At 39.8% G+C, this 23,090-nt stretch overlaps 1 protein-coding gene across 1 annotated transcript in view; it reads left to right on the plus strand.

The window, feature by feature from the left end:
- The window catches only part of ptprfb (protein tyrosine phosphatase receptor type Fb), a 240,049-nt gene extending 220,966 nt beyond the window's left edge, over window positions 1-19,083 (plus strand). The window contains 6 exon segments of the mRNA XM_036556368.1: window positions 1,161-1,339; window positions 7,828-7,954; window positions 10,551-10,676; window positions 14,331-14,485; window positions 14,829-14,964; window positions 17,622-19,083. Coding sequence (XP_036412261.1) covers window positions 1,161-1,339; window positions 7,828-7,954; window positions 10,551-10,676; window positions 14,331-14,485; window positions 14,829-14,964; window positions 17,622-17,690 — 792 coding nt within the window. The 3' untranslated portion in view covers window positions 17,691-19,083.
- The last annotated feature ends 4,007 nt before the right edge of the window (window positions 19,084-23,090 follow it).

The following is a 23,090-nucleotide window of genomic DNA, read 5'->3' on the forward strand; positions in this document are numbered from 1 at the left end:
CTATTCAAGTCAAGTCGAAGTTTATTTATACAGCGCTTTTTACAGCAGGCGTTGTCACAAAGCGGCTTTACAGAAAAATCCAGGTCCGAGCCCCCATGAGCGTCGCCAGTGGCGGCAGTGGCAAGGAAAAACTGCCTAAGAGCAAGAGGAAGAAACACTGAGAGGAACCAAGACTCAGAAGGGGAACCCATCCTCCTCTGGTCGACACCGGATAGCAAACAAAATAACACAAGAGAAAAATGAACAGAGAATAAGGTTTGACCGTTAGTGTAAAATATAAAAAAAGAGAGAAAGGGGGAGAAAACAGCCTGTCATAGGACAGAGTAAGCAGTGATATCTGATGATTGTTAGAGTAACACTGAGAAACAGACCTGAGAAAATCACTGTTAACAGTGAAAACCGCTGTTAGATGAGAATCACAGAGAACCATGAACGTCAGTGACTGTTAGACACTTGCAGTGATGATCTGTGTGATTATGAGAGGAGCTCAGTATATTATGAGGCTGGTGAAACAATGTCTGTGATTAAATAGTTCAAGTCTGGGCAGCATTGTACAGCAGGAAGCTCCGTGGTGGGCAAACTGGTCCAGAAGGCTAGTGAGAAGTGGGCACCAGATATTCATAGTACAATATATGTCCAGAAATATCCAGTCACACCTTCAAATAACTGATTTCAGCTATTAAGCACTCACAGCTTGAAAAGCATCGATCAGTACACTTTGGAGCAGCCACATGAACCTAGGGTCACCATGCCAAGCGTGGGCATAAAGCCCCCCAGCATTGGGCTGTGGAGCAGTGGAACTTCATTCTCTGGATTGATGGAGCTCCATCTAGTACCAACATCAGTACCTGACTTCACTAATGCTCAATCAAATCCTCACTGCAATGTTCCAACATCTAGTTTAAAGCCTTCCCAGAAGAGTAGAGGCAGCAAAGGGAGACGAACTCCCTTGATTTCTGAAGAATGTCTACAAACTATTGGACATAAAACTAAATTAATAGTTCCTGTGTGTGACACTGTGATGATGCTGTGTAAGGATCTGTTTGGTTTAACTTAAATTTAACCTAAAAGTATCACCTGACCCTGTGATGTATTTGGAAATTATCATATAAAATTTTGTCAATGTTGTCCAGGACTAATTGTTGCCCCTGTTTTTGCAGAGACTGGCCAACTCCAAAGCCCACACCTCGCGCTTCATCAGCGCCAACCTGCCCTGCAACAAGTTCAAGAACCGCCTGGTTAACATCATGCCTTTCGAGTCCTCGCGTGTGTGCCTGCAGCCCATCCGGGGCGTGGAGGGGTCCGACTACATCAACGCCAGCTGCATCGACGGCTACAGGTAACATCTCACGGACTGTGTTTGTTTTAGACGTGAAGCACCTCATGGATCTGGCTTTAACTCGCTCACAGTGTTTTCCCTCTCAAAATCCAGTATATTGCTGATATCTTTACCACTAGTGTTAAGGCTCTCCGCCCTTTAAGCTTTATTGTATTTTACTGGGATGTACATTAGCACGGAAGTCCTTAAGTTAAGCAGGCTGTGATGCCCAACAGCTCCTTCGTGTCTGGATCAGATACAAAAGACACTCGCGTGATGTTTTCTCTCGAAAGAACTGAGAACTCTTGCTTTGGAGTTGTAGCAGCCTCAAACACACTGTTTCCTGCTTCTCTCAAGCAGTTTGTCACTAGAATCAAGAACAGGTGGTTTGTGGGGCCTGTCTGATCTTGTAAGAAGAATTAGATTTATTAGGATGGGAACAAAAACTGCTCGTCCTGAAAGTAGGGGTGATGGTGAGCTCGTTAGCATTGTCTGATGAAGCCTTTCATTAGCACAAGGATGAAAAGTGTGGCTGAAAAGGCCCCCAAAACTCCACAGTTAAGTAGTTGATGTACAGTGTGGGTGCAGAAAAGACATTAAATGCAGTACAAAATTAACGTTTCCTTTTGCGAAGGGAAAACAGCTGCATTAGAGGACAGGATTGCAGGATAGATAGATAGACAGACAGACATATTAAGTCTTTTATTACAGCAGCACAAAGTACTGTAAAGAGTATTGATGAACGCTATTTACAGATGCATAATTAGAAGTAGTAAAGATAAATAATAAAATATACTAAAACAACGATAGAAATATAACGTGCAGTACAAAAATAAGTATAAGGATAGCGTTTCTCTAACTTGCCTGTTTTGCTTTTCTTATCGTTTGTACTCTGGACGTTAAAAGCCCATGGATTAAAGGAACTGGGGTGGGTTTTAGAGGGGGCGTGCCCTCGTTAGCGTTGGATTTTGCTACAGTAAAAGCGCTCAAGATAGCTTTAGTGTGAGTTATTATTAGAGAAGAAACTGCATGAACCCACACCAGCAGGATTCCACAAATGCATGTATGTTTGCAGTCACAGATTCCATGTGTATGAAGTCAAAGGCCTGAAGCAGCACTAAACTCACTCCTTGTGAGACCACGGGCTTCTTTCAAAACTGCGGTTGCGGTACGAGAACTGATTACTGATAAGGGAAGCATTCAGTCGATTGGAGTGAACATACTTCCACTAGGCTGTGTAGATGACCACAGGCTAGAATAGGCACCAGGGGTGCTGTGGAAGAGCGGAGCTTCATTTCAATCACACTGCAGTGGTTGTTTATTTGTCCTTGCTTTGCTGGGGCTGGAGTGCCTTCAATGTCAGTCGCTGGAATAGCCTGAGCGTTGTAAAGCTTGAAGGACCTTTTGAGCCGCAGGACGGCCTCCTGGTTCAAGGAAATGCAAAATAAAAAAGCAGCACCTCCACCTCTGTACTTTTTTATTTATTGGCTTTTTTAATTGCTTATTTTTATTGGAAAAAAGCGACAAATGATGTTTTCTGTCGCTGTGATCACAGTAGTCTTTCTCAACAGTGAGCAGAAAGAATGTTGTTCCTTCCCATAAGCCCTTTATTCCAAACTATGTGTAGTTGTGCTTATATGTGGGTGAGCACTAAAGGAAATCCGAGATGCACGAAATGTCATCGAGCGTACAAAGCCGACGGCTGGTGGTTTGACACCGGGACCCCCATCTCTATCGAATTAAACCTTAATGATGTGCTCCATAGAGAGCCACTCAGTGTGTAAATATGTGTAATTGCGGTGATTCCCAGTGCGGCAGGTGCCTTAATGAAGTGTTTTTGAAATGTTCCGCCTGCACCAGAGTCACTATTCATTTCCAAGCCAAGGCTGCTAGACCCTCAAACCCATCTGACAAACATCTGTCAAACAGTTCACGCAAAGCGCTTCCTACTTAGGCCAAGTTTGAAGTGGCAGTTTGGCAAAAATCAAATTAAGGACCCCCTGCTTACGCCAAATGTAGTCAATCAGCCAAAACATGTTTCTGGTTTGTATCTTTAATTTTGCGCTTGAGCTGTGAGGCCAACGTAGCTAATTCAAAGGTGATATATTTGACATTTTAAACATTGATGTAGCAGCAAACAACTATTTTCTGTGTAAAGACATAGTGGAGTAACGACGTCCTGATCAGAGAATGAAGCCACGCCCCCTCTGGGTGTGTGCTGCAATGCGAGCTTGTCTGTTTTTGTTAGTCCTGCCCTGTGAAAACATCGGCCCTCCCCAAACAGTGACCGCTCGCACAGCGTCCCTGCACAATTTAAGGTGGAATGGGAAAATTCTAACAAGAAGCTGAGGCGCTGGATTTTAGTCTTAACTGCTGCACCTTTTAAGGTGGAACGGAAAATTTCAGACAAGAAGCTGGTGAAAAAGGAGCTGACTCGGCTTAACTGGGAGTTGAAATGCATGAAAAGGGATGAGGAGGCCGCTCCTGCTTGACAGGCGGGCAACATTCATTTTTGCTGTTTCACAGAATCAATAAGGCCCAATCTCATTTCTTATTTTTACCCCTACCCCTTGTTTTCGAGTGTCTCCTTGCCCCTTTGAACTGAGTTACAAGGGGTAGTGGTTCATTAACAGCTACTAGCGCTGTTCTGTAGGCGACCCTGCCAGTCTGCAGTGACAGCAGAGGAGGTTCTTCCATCAATCTGAAGAACCATTTCACCAAACAACGAACGATTTAATCATGCAAAGTGTTGTTTTGAGTGTTCATGGTTCTACATAGAACCATTTCCTTTGCTAAAGAACCCTTGAAGAAGGGATTAAAGGTGTTTGCATCATGAAAGTGCTTTTAAAATTGATGGAGAACGTGCTGTGGATGGTTCTATGTAGAGCCTTTTTGAAAATGGTGTGTTTTAAGATTGTAATAGCAGGTCTAGAGTTTAACGGGTTTAAAATGTCGTATTAGTGCTAGTAAACATTAAGGCTACTGCACTCATTCATTGTACCGTCAGGTGAGGGGAAAAAAAGCATAAATGCTGTTCATCTCGATTCATAAGCAAGTAAATCAGCGGCCGCTCTGCTGCGGAACCCTCTCCGGGGTAGAAACGCGTAATGTAGCGAGTGTTATTTGACTTAAACCGGAGCCTTTCCCAGCAGATCTTTTAATTAAGCCATCATTGTGTTCGCTGCTGGCTGTGCGGTGCTGTGAGCGGAGTGGACGGCTGTGAGAAAGGCACTGCGCCCCTGACATGTGTTTTCCGTGCTGTCGAGAGGGGCGCGAGCGCGCGTGAGCGCTCCGTAACGAGCCGCTGAGTGGCAGGGGAGGCGGGAGAGTCCGTTCCTCCCCTCTCTTCCCTTTTCTCTTCTCGCTCCTTCTTGTCTCTCCTCCTTTCTTCTCCCCTCTTCTTCGCCATTTCTTTATTTGTCGGAACAAGACCCTGAGCAGACTTTAATCTCCAGCTTCCACGTTATTGCTTCGCCCGCAGCACCTTCATTAGTTGCTAACCCGTGGCTCTGAGTGTGAGAGAGAGAGGGAGAGAGAGAGAGGGGAGAGAGAGAGAGAGAGAGAGAGAGAGAGAGAGAGAGAGAGAGAGAGAGAAACGTGAGCTTGCGCTTTGATTCAGCCTTTCTCCGTACTGTGGCACATTGCTGCCACCTAGTGGTGCCACTGATATTTATATTCTTATTCAGCTGTATTTATATACAATTGAGCATGTTGGCTTTTCGCTGTACATTCTTTGTAGCTTCCTAAAACAGAGGTGTCAAACTCAACTACTAAAAGAGCCGTATTAAAAAATCTCAACAAATCCGGGGATGTTTTTATTTCGTTTTTAATTAACTTTGCTATAAACTGAACTGACTGTTGTTTATTCAAAATACTACATACCAAAACTTCAGCAGTAAAATACAGACACACACTGATCAGGCATAACATTCTGACCACCTCCTTGTTTCTACACTCATTGTCCATTTTATCAGCTCCACTTACTATATAGGTGCACTTTGTAGTTCTACAGTTACAGACTGTAGTCCATCTGTTTCTCTGATACTTTGTTAGCCCCCTTTTACCCTGTTCTTCAGTGGTCAGGACCCCCATGGACCCTCACAGAGCAGGTGCTATTTGGGTGGTGGGTCATTCTCAGCACTGCAGTAACACTGACGCAGTGGTGGTGTGTTAGTGTGTGTTGCGCTGGTACGAGTGGATCAGACACAGCAGTGCTGCTGGAGTTTTTAAACACTGTGTCCACTCACTGTCCACTCTATTAGACACTCCTACCTTATCAGTCCACCTTGTAGATGTAAAGTCAGAGACGATAGCTCATCTGCTGCTGCACAGTTTGTGTTGGTCATCCTCTAGTCCTTCACCAGTGGTCACAGGACGCTGCCCACAGGACGCTGTTGGCTGGATATTTTTGGTTGGTGGACTATTCTCAGTCCAGCAGCGACACTGAGGTGCTTAAAAACTCCAGCAGCACTGCTGTGTCTGAGTGCCGTGCACTGTGAAATGGGCTAATATTAGCAGAGAATTAAAATGCTTTTGCGGGCCAGATAGGATTGTGTCACAGGCCCTGATCTGGCTCGTGGGCCTCATGTTTGGCACTCGGGTCCTAAAGACTTATAAGGTCTGGACACATCATGTGTCCTGTGTATTCCATCTGTCAGAAGTTTGGGGACGCCTTCCCTTTCAGAATGTTTTTAATTCATATCAGCAAAAACGTAACATATTAAACCAACAGTTCAGCGAAAAGTCAAGTTTGCATAATTTTCCACTTAGCCCAGATGTTGGCGATCAGCCAAGATGTGTTCAGGGCACAGTTGAACTTAGTGAGAGCTATAAAAATGAACCAAATTCACTGGGTAGCTAAATAACAGGTGTTGTGCTGACTCCGCTTTGCAATTATATTTGTGTTAATGTTCACATTTCTGTTGTTTCTTCTTATAAATAACTGTTAATCTTGACGTTTAAACTGAAAACAACAGAAATGTACACAGAAAAGTACACAGTAAATGTAATCTGACGGGCGTATATGTGAAGGTGAGACAGATTCTTTGGGGAATCCAGCACAACACCTGTTGTCTTAAACAATAACAATAGTTTGCGAAAGAAAAGGTCCCACATTATTTTAAATGTCTCTAATAACTGTATAGTTACACATAAATAACATATGCAGAAACAGTGTAACTATTAATGATTTAGTCAGCATTACAGATGGATTACAGAAGTGTTGCCTATGTAATTACCATTTATGTATCAACTTCAGTTTTGCCTAATGTAATTTGTATTTTACATAACATTACATTTATGTTTTATGTAATTACTGTGGAATAACTGTTGTAACAAGGTAACCTAATTACATCAGATTGATTAATACCATTCTGTAATTACACTGTACCTACATAACAACTACACAGGAACGTTCCTGTATAGTGTTAGTGGCATTTTAAATAAAGTGGACAGTTCCTGTGTAGTTGTTTTGTAGTTACTGTGTAATAAAGGGGTGATAATATAGAAATTGCTTTTGGGGAAATGCAACACATATAATTAAATGTCACACAAGTTACATGTTAATATAAGGGGATGTCTGCTGTTCTGTCACATGACAGAATGGTTTAAAGCTGAAACTGGTTACAGTGTCACAGCACTAGCAACACAAATGCTAGCTAGATGTTAAGAAAGCTGGCAGATACAGTGTAAGTAATGTCTTAAATGTAAGTTATTACATAGTTATTACATACTTTTTTATGTCTCAAAAAATCTGCTGTTCCAGTTTGATTACAAATGTAATTACATTTGTGTTATTACCCTTGTGTAATTACATGAGAGCGAATAGGCTGTTACAACTATTAAGATACACTTGTGTAATTACAAACTTTAACACAGTTAAAGCAGTTGTTATGTAGGTACAGTGTAATTACAGAATGGTATTATTCAATGTGATGTAATAAGGTTATGTTTTTACAACACAGTTATTCCACAGTAATTACATAAAACATAAATGTAATGTTATGTAAAACACGCTTCCTTTTACTGCTGGAAAAGACTTCTGATCTGTAGAGTATCAATACACTTGTGTAATTACATGAGGCAAAACCGAAGTTTATACACATGTAATTACATAGGCTGTACTTCTGTAATCCATCTGTAACAGTGACTAAATCATTAGTAGTTACATTGTTGTTGCGTATGTTGCTCACATGTAACTACACAGTTATTAGAGACACTTCATATGAAGTGGGACCAAGAAAACCGACAAATCATTATTTAGACAAAACCTGAGACACTCTGCTAAATATGCAGCTGGGTGTTGAAGCTTAATGTACCTAAAGCATTTGCACAGAGCTGATTGGTGGTGAACTAAACCTTTACAGGCATTTGTTACCTTTCTTGCTTGTGAAGTAACAAAGAAAATCACACATGAAAATTCCAGCAGAAGTCAGGGTGTCTCTAGGAATGTGACTAATAGTGTGTGTAAAAGGTGGATGAATCTGATGGAGGTTCTTTTGTGTTCACAGGCAGCAGAAAGCCTACATCGCCACCCAGGGCCCTCTAGCCGAGACCACCGAGGACTTCTGGAGGATGCTGTGGGAGCACAACTCCACTATTGTAGTGATGCTAACCAAACTCAGAGAGATGGGACGGGTAAGAGAGCATCTGCCCCTTTAACTGGTGACAGCGTTAATATTAATGATGTTCATTCATGTAGGACTTTATATCAAATATCTATAAGAAAAATACAACACTGGGGGTCCGGGAGGGCTGTGGTCAGCACAGTTTGGTGATTCCCCTTCTCTAACACACTGGTTATTAACAGGGAATCTGAGTCAGGCATACTTGACTGGGAAAACCACTAATGTGCATCCAAAACCCCATAATGCCACAGTGAATTAGTACATCGCTATTAGCAATGCCTTCATCAGTATAGTATGTATAGTTGGGATATACAATATCCATATTGTAGTGTCTATGGAATAGTATAGTATCTGGCTTATAGGACAGTACAGTATAGTATCTGTAGTACAGTATAGAATAGTTTAGTAGACTGTCTGTAGTATAGAATTCTCTAACATAGTATGTGGTTTTGGACCCAGCTTTGGAGTGTAATTCTGTAAATCTCACAACATTCAATGATGATTATTTAGAGAAGTACTAGAAATTACTTGGGTAGGATTCAGAATTTTTAAAAATACACTAAATACACAGATGTAATGGGAAGACAGTAGGTGAATATTATAAACCTGATGATGACGATGATGCTGATTGAAAAAAATGATGTTGAAAAAAACAACAATAATGATAATAATAATAATAATAATAATATCAATAACTTAATTTATAAAGCGCTTTTCATACATGTGTGTGCTCAAAGTGCTTTACACCAAAGTTTAAGTAAGAAAAAAAATGCAAGAAAATGCTTAATTTGTGCTTTAAGATAAAAACAATAATAAAATTAAATAGAATAGCATAGAATCTGTATGATAGGACAGGATAGTATAGTATCTAAAGTGTGCTATAGCATAGAATAGCATGGTAAGGTATCTGCAGTACAGTATAGTGTTTGTAGTATAGTATCTGTAGTACAGTATGGAGTAGTTTAGTAGAATATCTGTAGTATAGAATACTCTAACATAGTATGTGGATGCAGAGTGTAAATCTGTGATCTCACAACATTCAATGATGATTGTTTAGAAAAGTACTAGAAATTACTTTGGTAGGATTCAGAATTTTTAAAAATACACTAAATACACAGATGTAATGGGAAGACAGTAGTTGAATATAATAATAAACTTGATGATGCTGCTTATGTTTAAAAATAATAATAATAATATCAATAACCTAATTTAAAGAGCACTTTTCATACATGTATGTGCTCAAAGTGCTTTACATCAAAGTTTAAGTAAGAAAAAAATGCAAGAAAACAATAAATACAATAATAAAACAGAATAGCATAGAATCTGTATTATAGGACAGGATAGTATAGTATCTAAATCGTTTCTGGAATAGTTTAGTATCTATAGTGTGATATGATATCTATAGTATACACTAGTATAGTATGTGGTTTTGGATGCAGAGTGTAAATCTGTGATCTCAACATTCAGTGATGATTATTTAAAAAAGTACTAGAAATTACTTTGGTAGGATTCAGACTAATTATTAAAAATACACTAAATACACAGATGTAGCTGGAAGACAAAGCGTAGTTGAATATAATAATAAACTTGACGATGTTGCTGTTTATGTTAAAAAAAATAATAATATCATTTTAATAATTTATAGAGCGCTTTTCATACATGTATGTGCTCAAATGCTTTACACTGAAGTTTAAGTAAGAAAAAAAGCAAGAAAATGCAGAAGATAAAAACAATAATAAAATAAAACAGAATAGCATAGAATCTGTATTACAGGACAGGATAGTATAGTATCTAAAGTTTGGTGTAGCATAGAATAGCATGGTAAGGTATTTGTAGTACAGTATAGTGTTTGTAGTATAGTATCTGTAGTACAGTATGGAGTAGTTTAATATCTGTAGTGTAGTAAAATATCTATAGTATCATATACCCCAGTATAGTGTGTGGTTTTGGATGCAGCTTTGGAGTGTAATTCTGTAAATCTCACAACATTCGATTATGATTATAATGATTATTTTAGAAAACAACTCAAAGCATCTCAAAATTCGACTTCATGTAATTCCTTTGGTAGGATTCAGACTTATTTTAAAAAATGCACTAAATGTAATTGGAGTAGTTGAATGTAATAATAATTAACTTGATAATGACAGTGATGCTGCTTATGATGGTAAAAATAATAACAATAATTTATAGAGCGCGCTTCATGCATGTGTGTGCTCAAAGTGCTTTACAGTGAAGTTTATTTAAGAAAAAAGTAAGAAAAAAAAGAAATCACACAAGATAAAATCAATAATAAAAGAAAATAAAATTTAAAAAGAACAGTACAGCAAGCTTTTGTTTTATTTATTTATTTTTTTTTAACAGTGAGGCTTTTGTTTTGGCCGAAAATTCGTACCTGCTTATTGAATGTTTTTATAATTGGTTATAATCAGTTATAACGTTCCACAACCAGTGTGGGTTAATTCTGCATTTTTGCCTCTCTGAAATCACCGAACTGTGCTGGACTGCAGCCCTACCAGTACCGGAGTTGGATACCCCTGTTTTAGATAGCAGTTGTGTTGGTAATGCAGTGTAAGCTAATGCCCCCCCTTATTCCCTTCTCCCTGCAGGAGAAGTGCCATCAGTACTGGCCTGCCGAGCGCTCTGCACGCTATCAGTACTTCGTGGTGGATCCCATGGCTGAGTACAACATGCCTCAGTACATCCTGAGGGAGTTCAAAGTCACGGACGCCAGGGTGCGTATACTAAACACTACTGCTGAAGCTACATCTGTGTGCCTTTCTTATCGTCTCAGGGTGCCTAGAGGCTGACAGCGAGTCAGAAACACAGCTCCTTTAGTTTAACTCAGTTAGACTAGAGAACGTACCGGTATGGAGTGAACAGACTTCCTATCGTGAGACAAAGAAGTCAAAACCATTTCAGCTTTTGCTGCAACAGATTCTGGTGTTGTACATCGACGAGTGGAAAAGTGGAGAAGCAAAGGTAGAAGAGAATCTTAATGAGAGTTCAAGATGGAGAACAGCGTAAAAGGTGCTGTATACACACGGATCAGACACAACACTCTGACCACCTCCTCGTTTCTACGCTCATTGTCCATTTTATCAGCTCCACTTACTATATAGGTGCACTTTGTAGTTCTACAGTTACAGACTGTAGTCCATCTGTTTCTCTGATACTTTGTTAGCCCCCTTTTACCCTGTTCTTCAGTGGTCAGGACCCCCATGGACCCTCACAGAGCGGGTACTATTTGGGTGGTGGATCATTCCCAGCACTGCAGTAACACTGACGTGGTGGTGGTGTGTTAGTGTGTGTTGTGCTGGTACAAGTGGATCAGACACAGCAGTGCTGCTGGAGTTTGTCCACTATATTATACCCTCCTACATTGTCATCACAGGACGCTGCCCACAGGACGATGTTGGATATTTTTGGTTGGTGGACTATTCTCAGTCCAGCAGTGACACTGAGGTGTTTAAAAACTCCAGCAGCACTGCTGTGTCTGATCCACTCAGACCAGCGCAACACACACGAACACACCACCACCACGTCAGTGTTACTGCAGTGCTGGGAATGACCCACCACCCCAATAGCACCTGCTCTGTGAGGGTCCATGGCGGTCCTGACCACTGAAGAACAGGGTAAAAGGGGGCTAACAAAGTATCAGAGAAACAGATGGACTACAGTCTGTAACTGTAGAACTACAAAGTGCACCTATATAGTAAGTGGAGCTGATAAAATGGACAATGAGTGTAGAAACAAGGCGGTGGTCATCATGTTATGCCTGACCGGTGTGTATTTTCTACAAGTCTTTTCTGGCAGTGTGTGTCTCTACAGGTCAGGTTGTTTGTGTCGACAGATTTAGAGAATTATTCAGCTTTAGCTCCCTCAGTCTTTTGTACATCATCTAGTTATTCAGAGCATCAACACATCATCTCATACGTTGTTTCATTCTTACATGCATTGTCTCATTCTTTTGTATGTTGTCTCATTCTTTCATGCAACAATGCTGCTTTATTCTTTTATACATTTCACTCTTTCATACATCACCTCGTTCTTTAGTACATTTATCATACATTTCTCTTTCCTACACCGTTCTGTTCTTTTATACATTTTATTCTTTCATACATCAAATTTTTTAACGCCTCATTCATTCTTTTGTATGTTGTGTCTCTTTTTTTGTATGTCATCTGTCTTTCCTGCATTGTCTCATTCTTCACATACCATCCTGCTTCTAAATACTCTCTCTATTTCATGCACCATCTCATTCCTTCATCTATCATCTCTCTTTCATATATTGTCTGCTTTTTACATATATGGTCTCATTCTTGCCTCATACAGTCACCTCAGTCTTTCATACATCGCCTCATTTTCCTGCCTACATTCCTTCGTATATCGTCTCATTCTTGCATACATCATCTCTTTCATACATTGTCTCATTCTTTCATACATCTCATGCTTTCATACATTGTCTCATTCTTTCATACATCATCTCATGCTTTCCTCATACATCCTTCGTCATCATTTCCTCTTCATACATCATCTCATGCTTTCATACATTGTCTCATTCTTTCATACATCGTCTCATTTTCCTGCCTACATTGCTTTGTGTATCATCTCATTCTTTCATACATTGTCTCATTCTTTCATACATCATCTCATGCTTTCATACATTGTCTCATTCTTTCATACATCGTCTCATTTTCCTGCCTACATTGCTTCGTGCATCATCTCATTCTTTCATACATTGTCTCATTCATACATACATTGTCTCGTTCATTCAAACATCGTCTCATTCTTTCATCCATCATCTCATACTTTCATACATCGTCTCATTTTCCTGCCTACATTGCTTTGTGTATCATCTCATTCTTTCATACATTGTCTCATTCTTTCATACATCATCTCATGCTTTCATACATTGTCTCATTCTTTCATACATCGTCTCATTTTCCTGCCTACATTGCTTCGTGCATCATCTCATTCTTTCATACATTGTCTCATTCATACATACATTGTCTCGTTTATTCAAACATCGTCTCATTCTTTCATCCATCATCTCATACTTTCATACATCGTCTCATTTTCCTGCCTACATTCCTTCGTGTATCGTCTCATTCTTTCATACAGCAGCCCTCAGCCATTCTCCACTGCTGTCAGAAACAATCAGAGGGCTGTTCTGTGTGTTTCTCGTAATGCAGCGTGTGAAAGCTGCGTGTGAATGTGTGTGTTTGTGTGTGCGAGGTGGCTGAGCTCTCTCTACTTCCTCCCCTCCGCCCCCCCCCCGTCCCCTGAGGCGTGAGCTCTGGAGCTGGCTGCCTGCTGCCCTGGACTTCAGTGCTTTCTGTAGGCTATAAATAGGGCCGCGGTAATGAAAACGCTGCGAGCTCAGTACAGCACGCACGCTTCAACCTCAACACATGTTCGTACAGCAACCATATGGAAAGCAGCTCCCTCAGTGTTCCTCTCTGATGGGGAGGGGTCCAGCTGCTGTGCGCCCCTCGGTTTCTCTCTGTAACCTTGATACATGTGGCATCAAACCTGACAAAAGAAAACAAACCTTTATTTGTAGCACTTTTCATGCAGACATTGCAGTGCAGCGTGCTCCATACTTTGAAGAACAATAGTAATAAGCAGATAACAACAACAAAAAATGTTGATAAAAATAAAAAATGACGAAGTATGTAATTTATTAAGAAATTAAACGATACAGAAGCAAAATAAAAGCAGCAAAAAATCTATACAGAAAAAAACAAGGTAGAAAAGGTTACAAAAGGACGTCACTCACTCTCTCTGTCTAGGGCTGCGTTCACATTATCAGGATGAAGTGGCACAAATCCGATTTTTTGCCCTAATGTGACTCAGATCTGATGTCAAATCTGATCTTTTCAAATCCAAGCTGAGCCACTTTCATATGTGGTCCTAGATCGGATACGTATCCGATTTGTGGCCGTGCGACCTTAATGTGACGCTCAGATCGGAATTCATCTGCTTTTTTTCCACTGCACTGCGCCATCATTCAGCGTTACCATGGCAGCAGCACCAAACAGAAGTTAAAGCCTGTAAACAGTGGAAAAGCAGCTCATCTCACCTTTTTCTCCTTCGTCTCGCTCTAATAATGAAGCTGAGAGCTGATCAGAGTTAATTATCTTCTCAGCGAAGCTCGTTCTGCTCGTTAGTTTGTGCTGATGATGAACGTGATTCATTCACGTGACGTTACTGAGTAGGATGAGCTCATGAGGGTCATTTCAGGACGCCGGTTCGTCACATTAATGACAGATTTGAATCACTTACCTAAACGAGTGTGAACCATCCTGTCAGAGAGATCGGATTTGAGCAAGAAAATGGATTTGAGCAACGAGGCTTATCTATCTCTCTCTAACTGTCTCCTATAGGATGGCCAGTCACGAACAATCCGCCAGTTCCAGTTCACCGATTGGCCGGAGCAAGGAGTGCCAAAGACTGGCGAGGGATTCATCGATTTCATTGGCCAAGTGCACAAAACCAAGGAGCAGTTTGGGCAGGATGGACCAATCACTGTGCACTGCAGGTACGACAAAGAGATTCCTGAGGTAGACAGGTAAAGGTAGATAGTTGGAGGTAAAACTGGTCGACAGGGGAGACAGTTATAGCAGAAAGCGCTGACGGGGACACTGACAGTTCAGATTACTCTGTATGGTGAAAAAACATTACTATATACAGGTGAATACATACAGCCATGTAATATATAATGGATTTTGTCAGTGCATGACACTGTAGGCTTGTCAGAAATCTAGAATCCGGAACATCGTATCAACAATGGGGGTTCAAAATCACACGTGAAGCACTTTGAATTATCTTTTGTGTATGAAATATGCTATAATAACTAAACTTGCCTTCTTGCTGCTCCTCAGTGCTGGTGTGGGCAGGACTGGAGTGTTCATCACTCTCAGTATCGTGCTGGAGAGGATGAGATACGAGGGAGTCGTGGATCTGTTCCAGACAGTAAAGACGCTGCGCACACAGCGACCTGCCATGGTGCAGACTGAGGTACCATCTACACACAATGCCGTTAACATTTAATCACTCCTAAAAATAAAGGGTTCTTTGGAGTGACGCCACAGAAGAACCGCTTTTATAGCGCTAACCTTTATACACAGCGTGTGGGGCGATATGGCTTCTACTGTTTCATTTAAAAAGCCTCTATAATGTTCATATGATCCACACAGTCACTCTGACAGACTGTAATACACTACAGGAAGTGTAGGGGGCGATATGGCTTCTACTGTTTCATTTAAAAAGCCTCTATAATGTTCATATGATCCACACAGTCACTCTGACAGACTGTAATACACTACAGGAAGTGTAGGGGGCGATATGGCTTCTACTGTTTCATTTAAAAAGCCTCTATAATGTTCATATGATCCACACAGTCATTCTGACAGACTGTAATACACTACAGGAAGTGTAGGGGGCGATATGGCTTCTACTGTTTCATTTAAAAAGCCTCTATAATGTCCATATGATCCACACAGTCACTCTGACAGGCTGTAATACACTACAGGAAGTGTAGGGGGCGATATGGCTTCTACTGTTTCATTTTAAAAGCCTCTATAATGTTCATATGATCCACACAGTCATTCTGACAGACTGTAATACACTACAGGAAGTGTAGGAGGCGATATGGCTTCTACTGTTTCATTTAAAAAGCCTCTATAATGTTCATATGATCCACACAGTCATTCTGACAGACTGTAATACACTACAGGAAGTGTAGGGGGCGATGTGGCTTTGTATAAATTAATTGATTGTCACTTTCTGGGCCTTTTAACAGTAAAGAGAGAGGAACAAAAGAAGGCATTACAGTAATTGTCGCTGTTGGAACAAAACCTTATATCTCCAGTCTTTACCCAGCCCACCCCCAACAGACTTTACCCAGCCCACCCCCAACAGAGCCTTTTTCACACTTCTACCGTTATGCAAATGAATAGAAAGTGTGAAGTAAAGGCCACTAGGCAGTCAGATGTGTAAATGGTTCTGTTTCTCTACCTCCCCACATGAGTACCCTCTGTTTAATCTCAATAGTCTCCTATAGTCATTTCTTATTGTCCCTTTACTAATTCATCTCCAGTTCCTCCTGAAGCGCTGCCTAAATTTAGTTTGTACCTCTACATACTTGAACTATATTCTCTATGTTCATTTGCATGTCTATATTTTCTTACTGTCGTAAAAATATACATCATTCCATGCAGTTTAAATTTTTTATACATCTGAAAATCGCAGCTGTTGGAACTATTTTTTTGATGATTTTCAGTTTTTGACATAATTTGAAAATGTCTGTAGTCCTTTATATTATATGTAAATTTCATGATGAATGGACTATAAGAAATGAGCCAAAATTACTTGGAAAAATGTCTGGTTCCATTGAGTTACATTAAAAGTAAAGTAAGGTTTTTCCTTCTCCTGTAAATTTATCATTTTAGAGATACAAGGTTTCGATCCGACAGCAGCCAAACGCCATCTGCCCTTTACATTGTGTAAAGAATGATTTATAAATCCTTCTTAGCTCTTTAAAAGGCTTTTAAAAGGGGAAATCCACTGCTTTTTCAATTTTTTTTGCATAAATAAATGGTCCCAACTCATTCAGAGTGGTTTGGTGTGAAACGCTCTGTTCTAGAGAAACTTACTGAGTCAGAGCTGTTCACAGTGGTGGTGATAGGAACCAGACGTCCACCTCTAAAAGCTCCCTCACAGAAAGTTACTACATGAAATGGTTATGAATTCACTGCCTGATGACTGAGACACTGTTTAATGATAGTTTTACACATGCATGGTGGAGGGATACATAAAGGGCATTGTGAGGCAAAATAGTCCCAAAAGAAAAATAATCTTTTACATATTTTCCATCAACATTCCATATAAACCCAGAAGACTCGTGTAGGTTCACTGGTGTAGTCATGGCGACCCCTGGTTCCTATCACCACCACTGTAAAGACATCTGAACCATTTCACACCAAACCACTCTGAATCACTCTGTTTACATCTCAACCATTGAATTATGAAGAATTTCAGTAAAAAATGAAAATAAATGAATAAAATTCCCCTTTAAGGTCCCTTAAAGTTTGTTTGCATTAACAGTTGAGAAAGTTTTTATGTTCCTTTTATGTTACAGTTTCTGAGATACGGTAGTCTGAGAATATCATTGTACAAGAACTGATGAGAGCTGATCTTACCCTGTTAGAAATAAAGGTTCTGTTCAGGTACATTTTTTGTTCATCAAGGTACAAACAGTGTAAATGTTCCCTCAAAGCTCCAACAGTGGTTTTAAGGTCTGATTGTGAACCTTAAATAAGTTTTTCCAGGTGAAAAGTTTGTATTTGTACCTTTTCATAACCGAATGTTTTAAACAGAACAGTAAAATAAAAGCCTGGAGACGAGACGGGGTGTGTGGAGTCAGTACAGCTTAGAACATATCATTTCAGTGGATTATGGTTCAGTTATGTTCCCTGACTAAAGGGACTGAGATGGACCCTTGAGGGTTCCACCCCAGTGACGAGGGGAACTGACCCAGAGACAGTTTAGTACCTTTATTTCTGAGAGTGTAGATCAGTGTTCTGACTGTAATACGCTTGATAAATATGGACCGTTGAGTTGCTGCTGAAGCACCCGGCACTAATCCTGCTCTGTTTTTCTTTGACCTGTGTTAGGACCAGTACCAGCTGTGCTACAGGGCAGCGCTGGAGTACCTGGGCAGTTTTGACCACTATGCAACGTAACGTAACCACTCCTGGACTCGCAGCCCCCCTGGAACGAAGACTTCAGGAGTGCGGAAAACGCTCCTTCTGAGCCACCGTCCACCCAGCCCACCCCGAACACAGAGAGCGGCCAGAGGGGCTGAAATACTCCCGCCGGCTGCTCAGCAGTCCATTCTGACTGGCACAAAGAGATTTGCTTTACGGAAAATAATCGTCGACAACTCTCCTCCAGAAGCGACAGCCTCTTTTCTTTTCTGAACGAAATCTTCAGCTCACACCACCCTTCCACTCGGTCGAAGGCTACTGGTAGCAAATTTCATTTTTTATCAAGTTATCATATTATTATTATTATGGCATCGAGTATATTGTTATTTCTTTTATTTAGAATATTTTTGATTTTAATAATCATTTAACATCTTTTTGTCTTAACGGCCTCTATGGGTCTATATTTTCCACAACTGGTACTGTTTTTTCTCTCTTTTTTCTTTTCTATTTTCTTTTTTTATAGGTTATTTTAGCACAAGGGACATGTATTTTTAACACGTTCCTAGATACTAATACTGGAGAACCACTGTTCTCAGAGCTGCTGTCCGTTTTACTTTATAACATAATTTTTTATCATTTCTCTATGTTTCCTTTACATGTAATTGGTTTTATTGGTTTATTGGAGCGGGTTAAGCCTGTTAATTTTACAACAAAGCCTTTTTTTTTTATTTTTTATTTTCTAGTTAGCGAAATTTACTAAATAAATAACTCAGAGGAAGATTTAGTGATACTGAAAGAAAAGGAAAACCTACATCGATTAGCCGACAGTGAAATCAGCTGTACAGAAAGGTCATTTCAGAAGAATCTCGACCTTTGGGGGGACGCTGGAAGCTGTACAGAAATGACCACTCCCCCAAAAAAGATAGAAAAATCTGCTTAATTTCCCCTCAACTGACCCGCTATCCTTTTTTATACTGAAAGATAGAAATATATATACATAAATACGAAGAATTCTAAATACTATGATTCATATAGTACATATACAGCTTCAGATATATTGTCAGTCATTCTCTCGACAAAAGTAATCATGGACTTTCTTGACATACCAACATAGAGGACAAAAAAACTACGAGACTGCTGTCTGTGAATCTGTATTAATGGTATAAAGTTATATCTACTGTATTATCATCACACCCCAGGGTTTAGGTGTTTTGGGGTGGGACAGCACAAGCTGAACGTTGACGGACTAACGGCAAAAAAAAGTTGAGAAAAAGTTCATTTTTACCTTGTGAATGATTAGTGCTGTAGGGGTTCAATCTGTTGTAAACACGGTCTGTTTTCTATTTGTTAATAAGAAAAACTGGATCTGTTTGGGAGAAAAAACTTGATGTTAATAAAGTTGAATAATTGTTTTTGCTTTTCTTTTGTACAAAAAAGTCTCTTTTTGTATTTTTTTTGGGATGTAAACTACTCTTTTTGGAAGAATTCACATGTGCCTCTCTTTGGAGCTCAAAAAGTAAAAAATTAAAAAAGTCTTGTGTGGTGTTGGGGTCTGTGGGACCCAACTTCAATGTTTACCAAATTAAAAAATGATGCGATTTTATATATATATATATATATATATATATATAAAAAATCACATCATTTTTTAATTAATTATTTATATATATATATATATACACACACACACACATCAAAGAATCCCTTACATGATTAAAGGGCTCTTTGTATGGTGAAATGGTTCTTCAGATTGTTAGAAGGGTTCTATATAGCACCCAAAAGGGTTCTTTTATTGTTAGAAGCTTGACATCGTAGCAATAGAAGAACCTTTTTGGGTGCTGTGTTGAACCTTTTCCATTACAGCACATTCTGAAGAACACTTTCATGATCCAAAGAACCCTTTAATCATGCAAAAGGTTTTTTGAGTGTTCGTGATCATTTTTAGAACCGTTTTCTTTACTAAAGAACCCTTGAAGACGCATCTATATAGATATAGGCTCTATATAAAACCAGATACAACGCATTCTCCGTCAATCTGAAGAACCATTTCACCATGCAGAGAACCTTTTAAGTATGCGAATGGTTATTTGAGTGTTTATTGTTCTACATAGAACCATTGTCTTTACTAAAGAACCCTTGAAGAACCATCTTTTAAACTGAATAGTGACTGTTTTTGGTAATTGAACAAACACAAATCTCAACTTTTTTTTCAGCAGAAAAAATAATATAAAAACATGAAAAAGTGAGGTTTGAGCCCATTGAGGAAAAAAACCTTGCCTTCTTTTTTAAATTTGCTTTTCAAAAAAATATCTCACAAAAAAAAATCTCACATTTTGCCCGAATAATTATTTGACTGATTTATTTTCCAGACTGTAATTAAAAGCACATATTGAAGCTCTTTGGTCCAAAGGTGGTTTAAACAGCTGAGAGTTTGACTGCTGACATCACAACAAGGGGGTCAAATGGGCGTGGTCTTTGGCTCTATTCCCAAACTAGCACTGTCATCAATATGGGCTCGAATATTTACACTCTATATAAACCTACTTAAGCTCTAATATGGACATTTCTTGTGAAAAGAGAAAGAAAATATGCTTGTTTGTATTGAAGTGTGTTGAAAAGGACCCCCTACACGTCACACCTACAGGAGCTTTTGTGAATCCCATTCTAAATCCACAGGCATTAATATGGAGTTGGTCCCCCTTTGCAGCTCTAACAGCTTCCACTCTTCCGGGAAGCTTCTACAAGATGTTGGAGAGTCTGTGGGAATTTGTGTCCATTCATCCAGAAGAGCATTTGTGAAGTCAGACACTGATGTTGGACGAGAGGGCCTGGCTCACAAACTCCACCCTGGTTCATCCCAAAGGTGTCTGATGGGGTTGAGGTCAGGGCTCTGTGAGGGCCAGTCAAGCTCTTCCACACCAAACTCACCCAGTCAGGCCTTTATGGAGCTGCTTTGTGCACTGGGGCTCAGTCATGCTGGAACAGGAAAGGTTCTTCCCCAAACTTCCCACAAAGTTGGAAGCATAGAATTGTCCAAAATGTCTTGTTCTGCTGAAGCATTAAGGTTCCCCTTCACTGGAACTAAGGGTTCTAGACCAACCCCTGAAAAACAGCCCCATATCATCATCCCTCCTTCACCAAACTTTACAGCTGGCACAGTGCAGTCAGGCAAGTAACGTTCTCCTGGTATTCGCCAAACCCAGACTCATCCATCAGACTGTCAGATAGAGAAGCTGATTCATCGGTCCACAGAATACGTTTCCACTGCTCCAGAGTCCAGTGGCGGCGCTTTACACCACTCCATCTGACGCTTGGCATTGTGCATTTTGATCTTAGACTTGTGTGAAGCTGCTCAGACATGGAAACCCATTTCCTGAAGCTCCTAAGCTCAGTTAGTTTGCTGATGTTGATGCCAGAGGCAGTTTGGAACTCATTAGTGAGTGATTCAACAGAGGACAAGCACTGTGCACTTCAGCACTCGGCGGCCCACTCTGATTTTGTGTGGTCCACTGGTTCGTAGCTGAGCTGTTGTTGCTCCTAGGTGCATCCCTTTCACAATAACATCACTTACAGTTGTCTGGGGCAGATCTAGCAGGACAGACATTTCACAAACTGACTTGTGGCAGAGGTGGCGTCCTGTGACAGCGCCATGTTTAAAGTCACTGAGCTCTTCAGTTCGACCCTCTGCTGCCAGTGTTGGTCTATGGAGACTTAATTTTATACACCTGTTAGCAATGGGTGTGGCTAAAACACCTGAATTCGATAATTAGGAGGGGTGTCCCAATACTTCTGTTTGTATAGTGTACGTATGTGCAGTCTGCAGTGTTTACAGTGTAAGTATTGGACATTGGCCACTTTCATGCAAGCTTGAACAAATAAACAATGCACATTATTCGTGACCGTTTATGCATTTTGTATAATTCAGAAAGGAAAATTGATAAAATCACCAAGTTGCATTATTAAATCACTATGTGGAAACGGCAGTATCCAGTGTATCTGTTGGCGCTGTGTTGATTTACCCCCATCGCATACGCGGCAGATTGCAGTTTCATTCTTGCATGCCATTGCCATATGGCAACAATTATATTTCTATCATTTTATATGAAACCTACAGTGTCTAAACTGATTTCACTTAAAAAAAAAAATGTAACCTCCCATAAATTGTTCATTGATAGCGCTTCAGAAAAGGACATGAGATCAGAAAAGGCAGACGATTTAAACATAAAGCCTTCAGTATTTCAAAAGAATTGAAGAAGACTTTTATATTGTAGATGAGCATTGCCATATGGCAACGTCATGCAGTAAAGCTTTAACCCAGAGGAAGATTGGAAACATGTAAATTGTGTGGATTAAATGATCCCTTTGGGGTCCCTTATGGATTCAGATTTTTTTCTACCCCTTAAAAATCACACATTAAAAAGTCTCTGTTTATATCAGAGTGAACAATTACATCCCATGCTAATGATACACAACCACTAAAGCTGTACTGTATAAACATGAGCTAAATGTTTTAGGTGTGGAAATGTATAATATACATTATATATTTTTAAATGTGGGCCTCAGTTTGGGAAGACAGAAAGGCGCCCCCTGTCTGTCACTCGGTGTAGTTCATCTATGGAGTGAGAACTCATTCTTATTTGCTTGGAAGCCACTTATTGTTATTATTATATAAGTAAGTACTGATGAGATAAATGTAAGGGGCTGATACAATTTAGCATATTTTTAGCCCCACTTAGCAGTTTTATTCCCACATTTGTGCTTTCAGGTGCATAAAAATAAGCCACTGACTCTTTTCAAATCAAACTGCACTGGATAAGTATTAAACTTGATTAAAGAAATGCAGACGCTGATCTGCCACTTGTACTTTTTCCCATAAACACATCTGTCCCACATTTGTATGTGACCCAGACTGATCTAAACCAAAGCCTTTTAAAGCCAAACCTACTTATGAACAAAATACAAGTTAGCCAAAGAGCACATGGACAAAACTGTGGGAAACCTAATGTAGGTGTCACTGAATTCACAGAAAAGCAAATACCATCTTTTTCTTATTCTGTATGTATTTACTGAATTAGATATTTTAAAGATATATATTAATCTTAAATTCAAATATATTACACATTGTCTACCACAGTTAACAGGCTGTACTGTATACTCAAGACAGCAAAAAAATATTTTTTAAAGAGATTTTTACTGTTTTTTCTAAATATTTGAATGGCAAAAAATGTCCAGAGGTTCATTATGCAAATTATTATTTTATTAATAGCAGATTGAAACTGTTATTTAGTGTTTTTCAGTACCATAATAATAGCATTATTACTACTAATAACAGCACCAACAATAATAAAGTATATAGAAAAACAAACGATAAAGTAAATCGAATGTTTGTTTCCCCGTCGACGCGCATGCGCGCCGCTATGTTTCCGTTGGTGAACC

Source organism: Colossoma macropomum, unplaced genomic scaffold, assembly GCF_904425465.1.
Source record: "Colossoma macropomum unplaced genomic scaffold, Colossoma_macropomum, whole genome shotgun sequence".
NCBI lineage: Eukaryota > Metazoa > Chordata > Actinopteri > Characiformes > Serrasalmidae > Colossoma > Colossoma macropomum.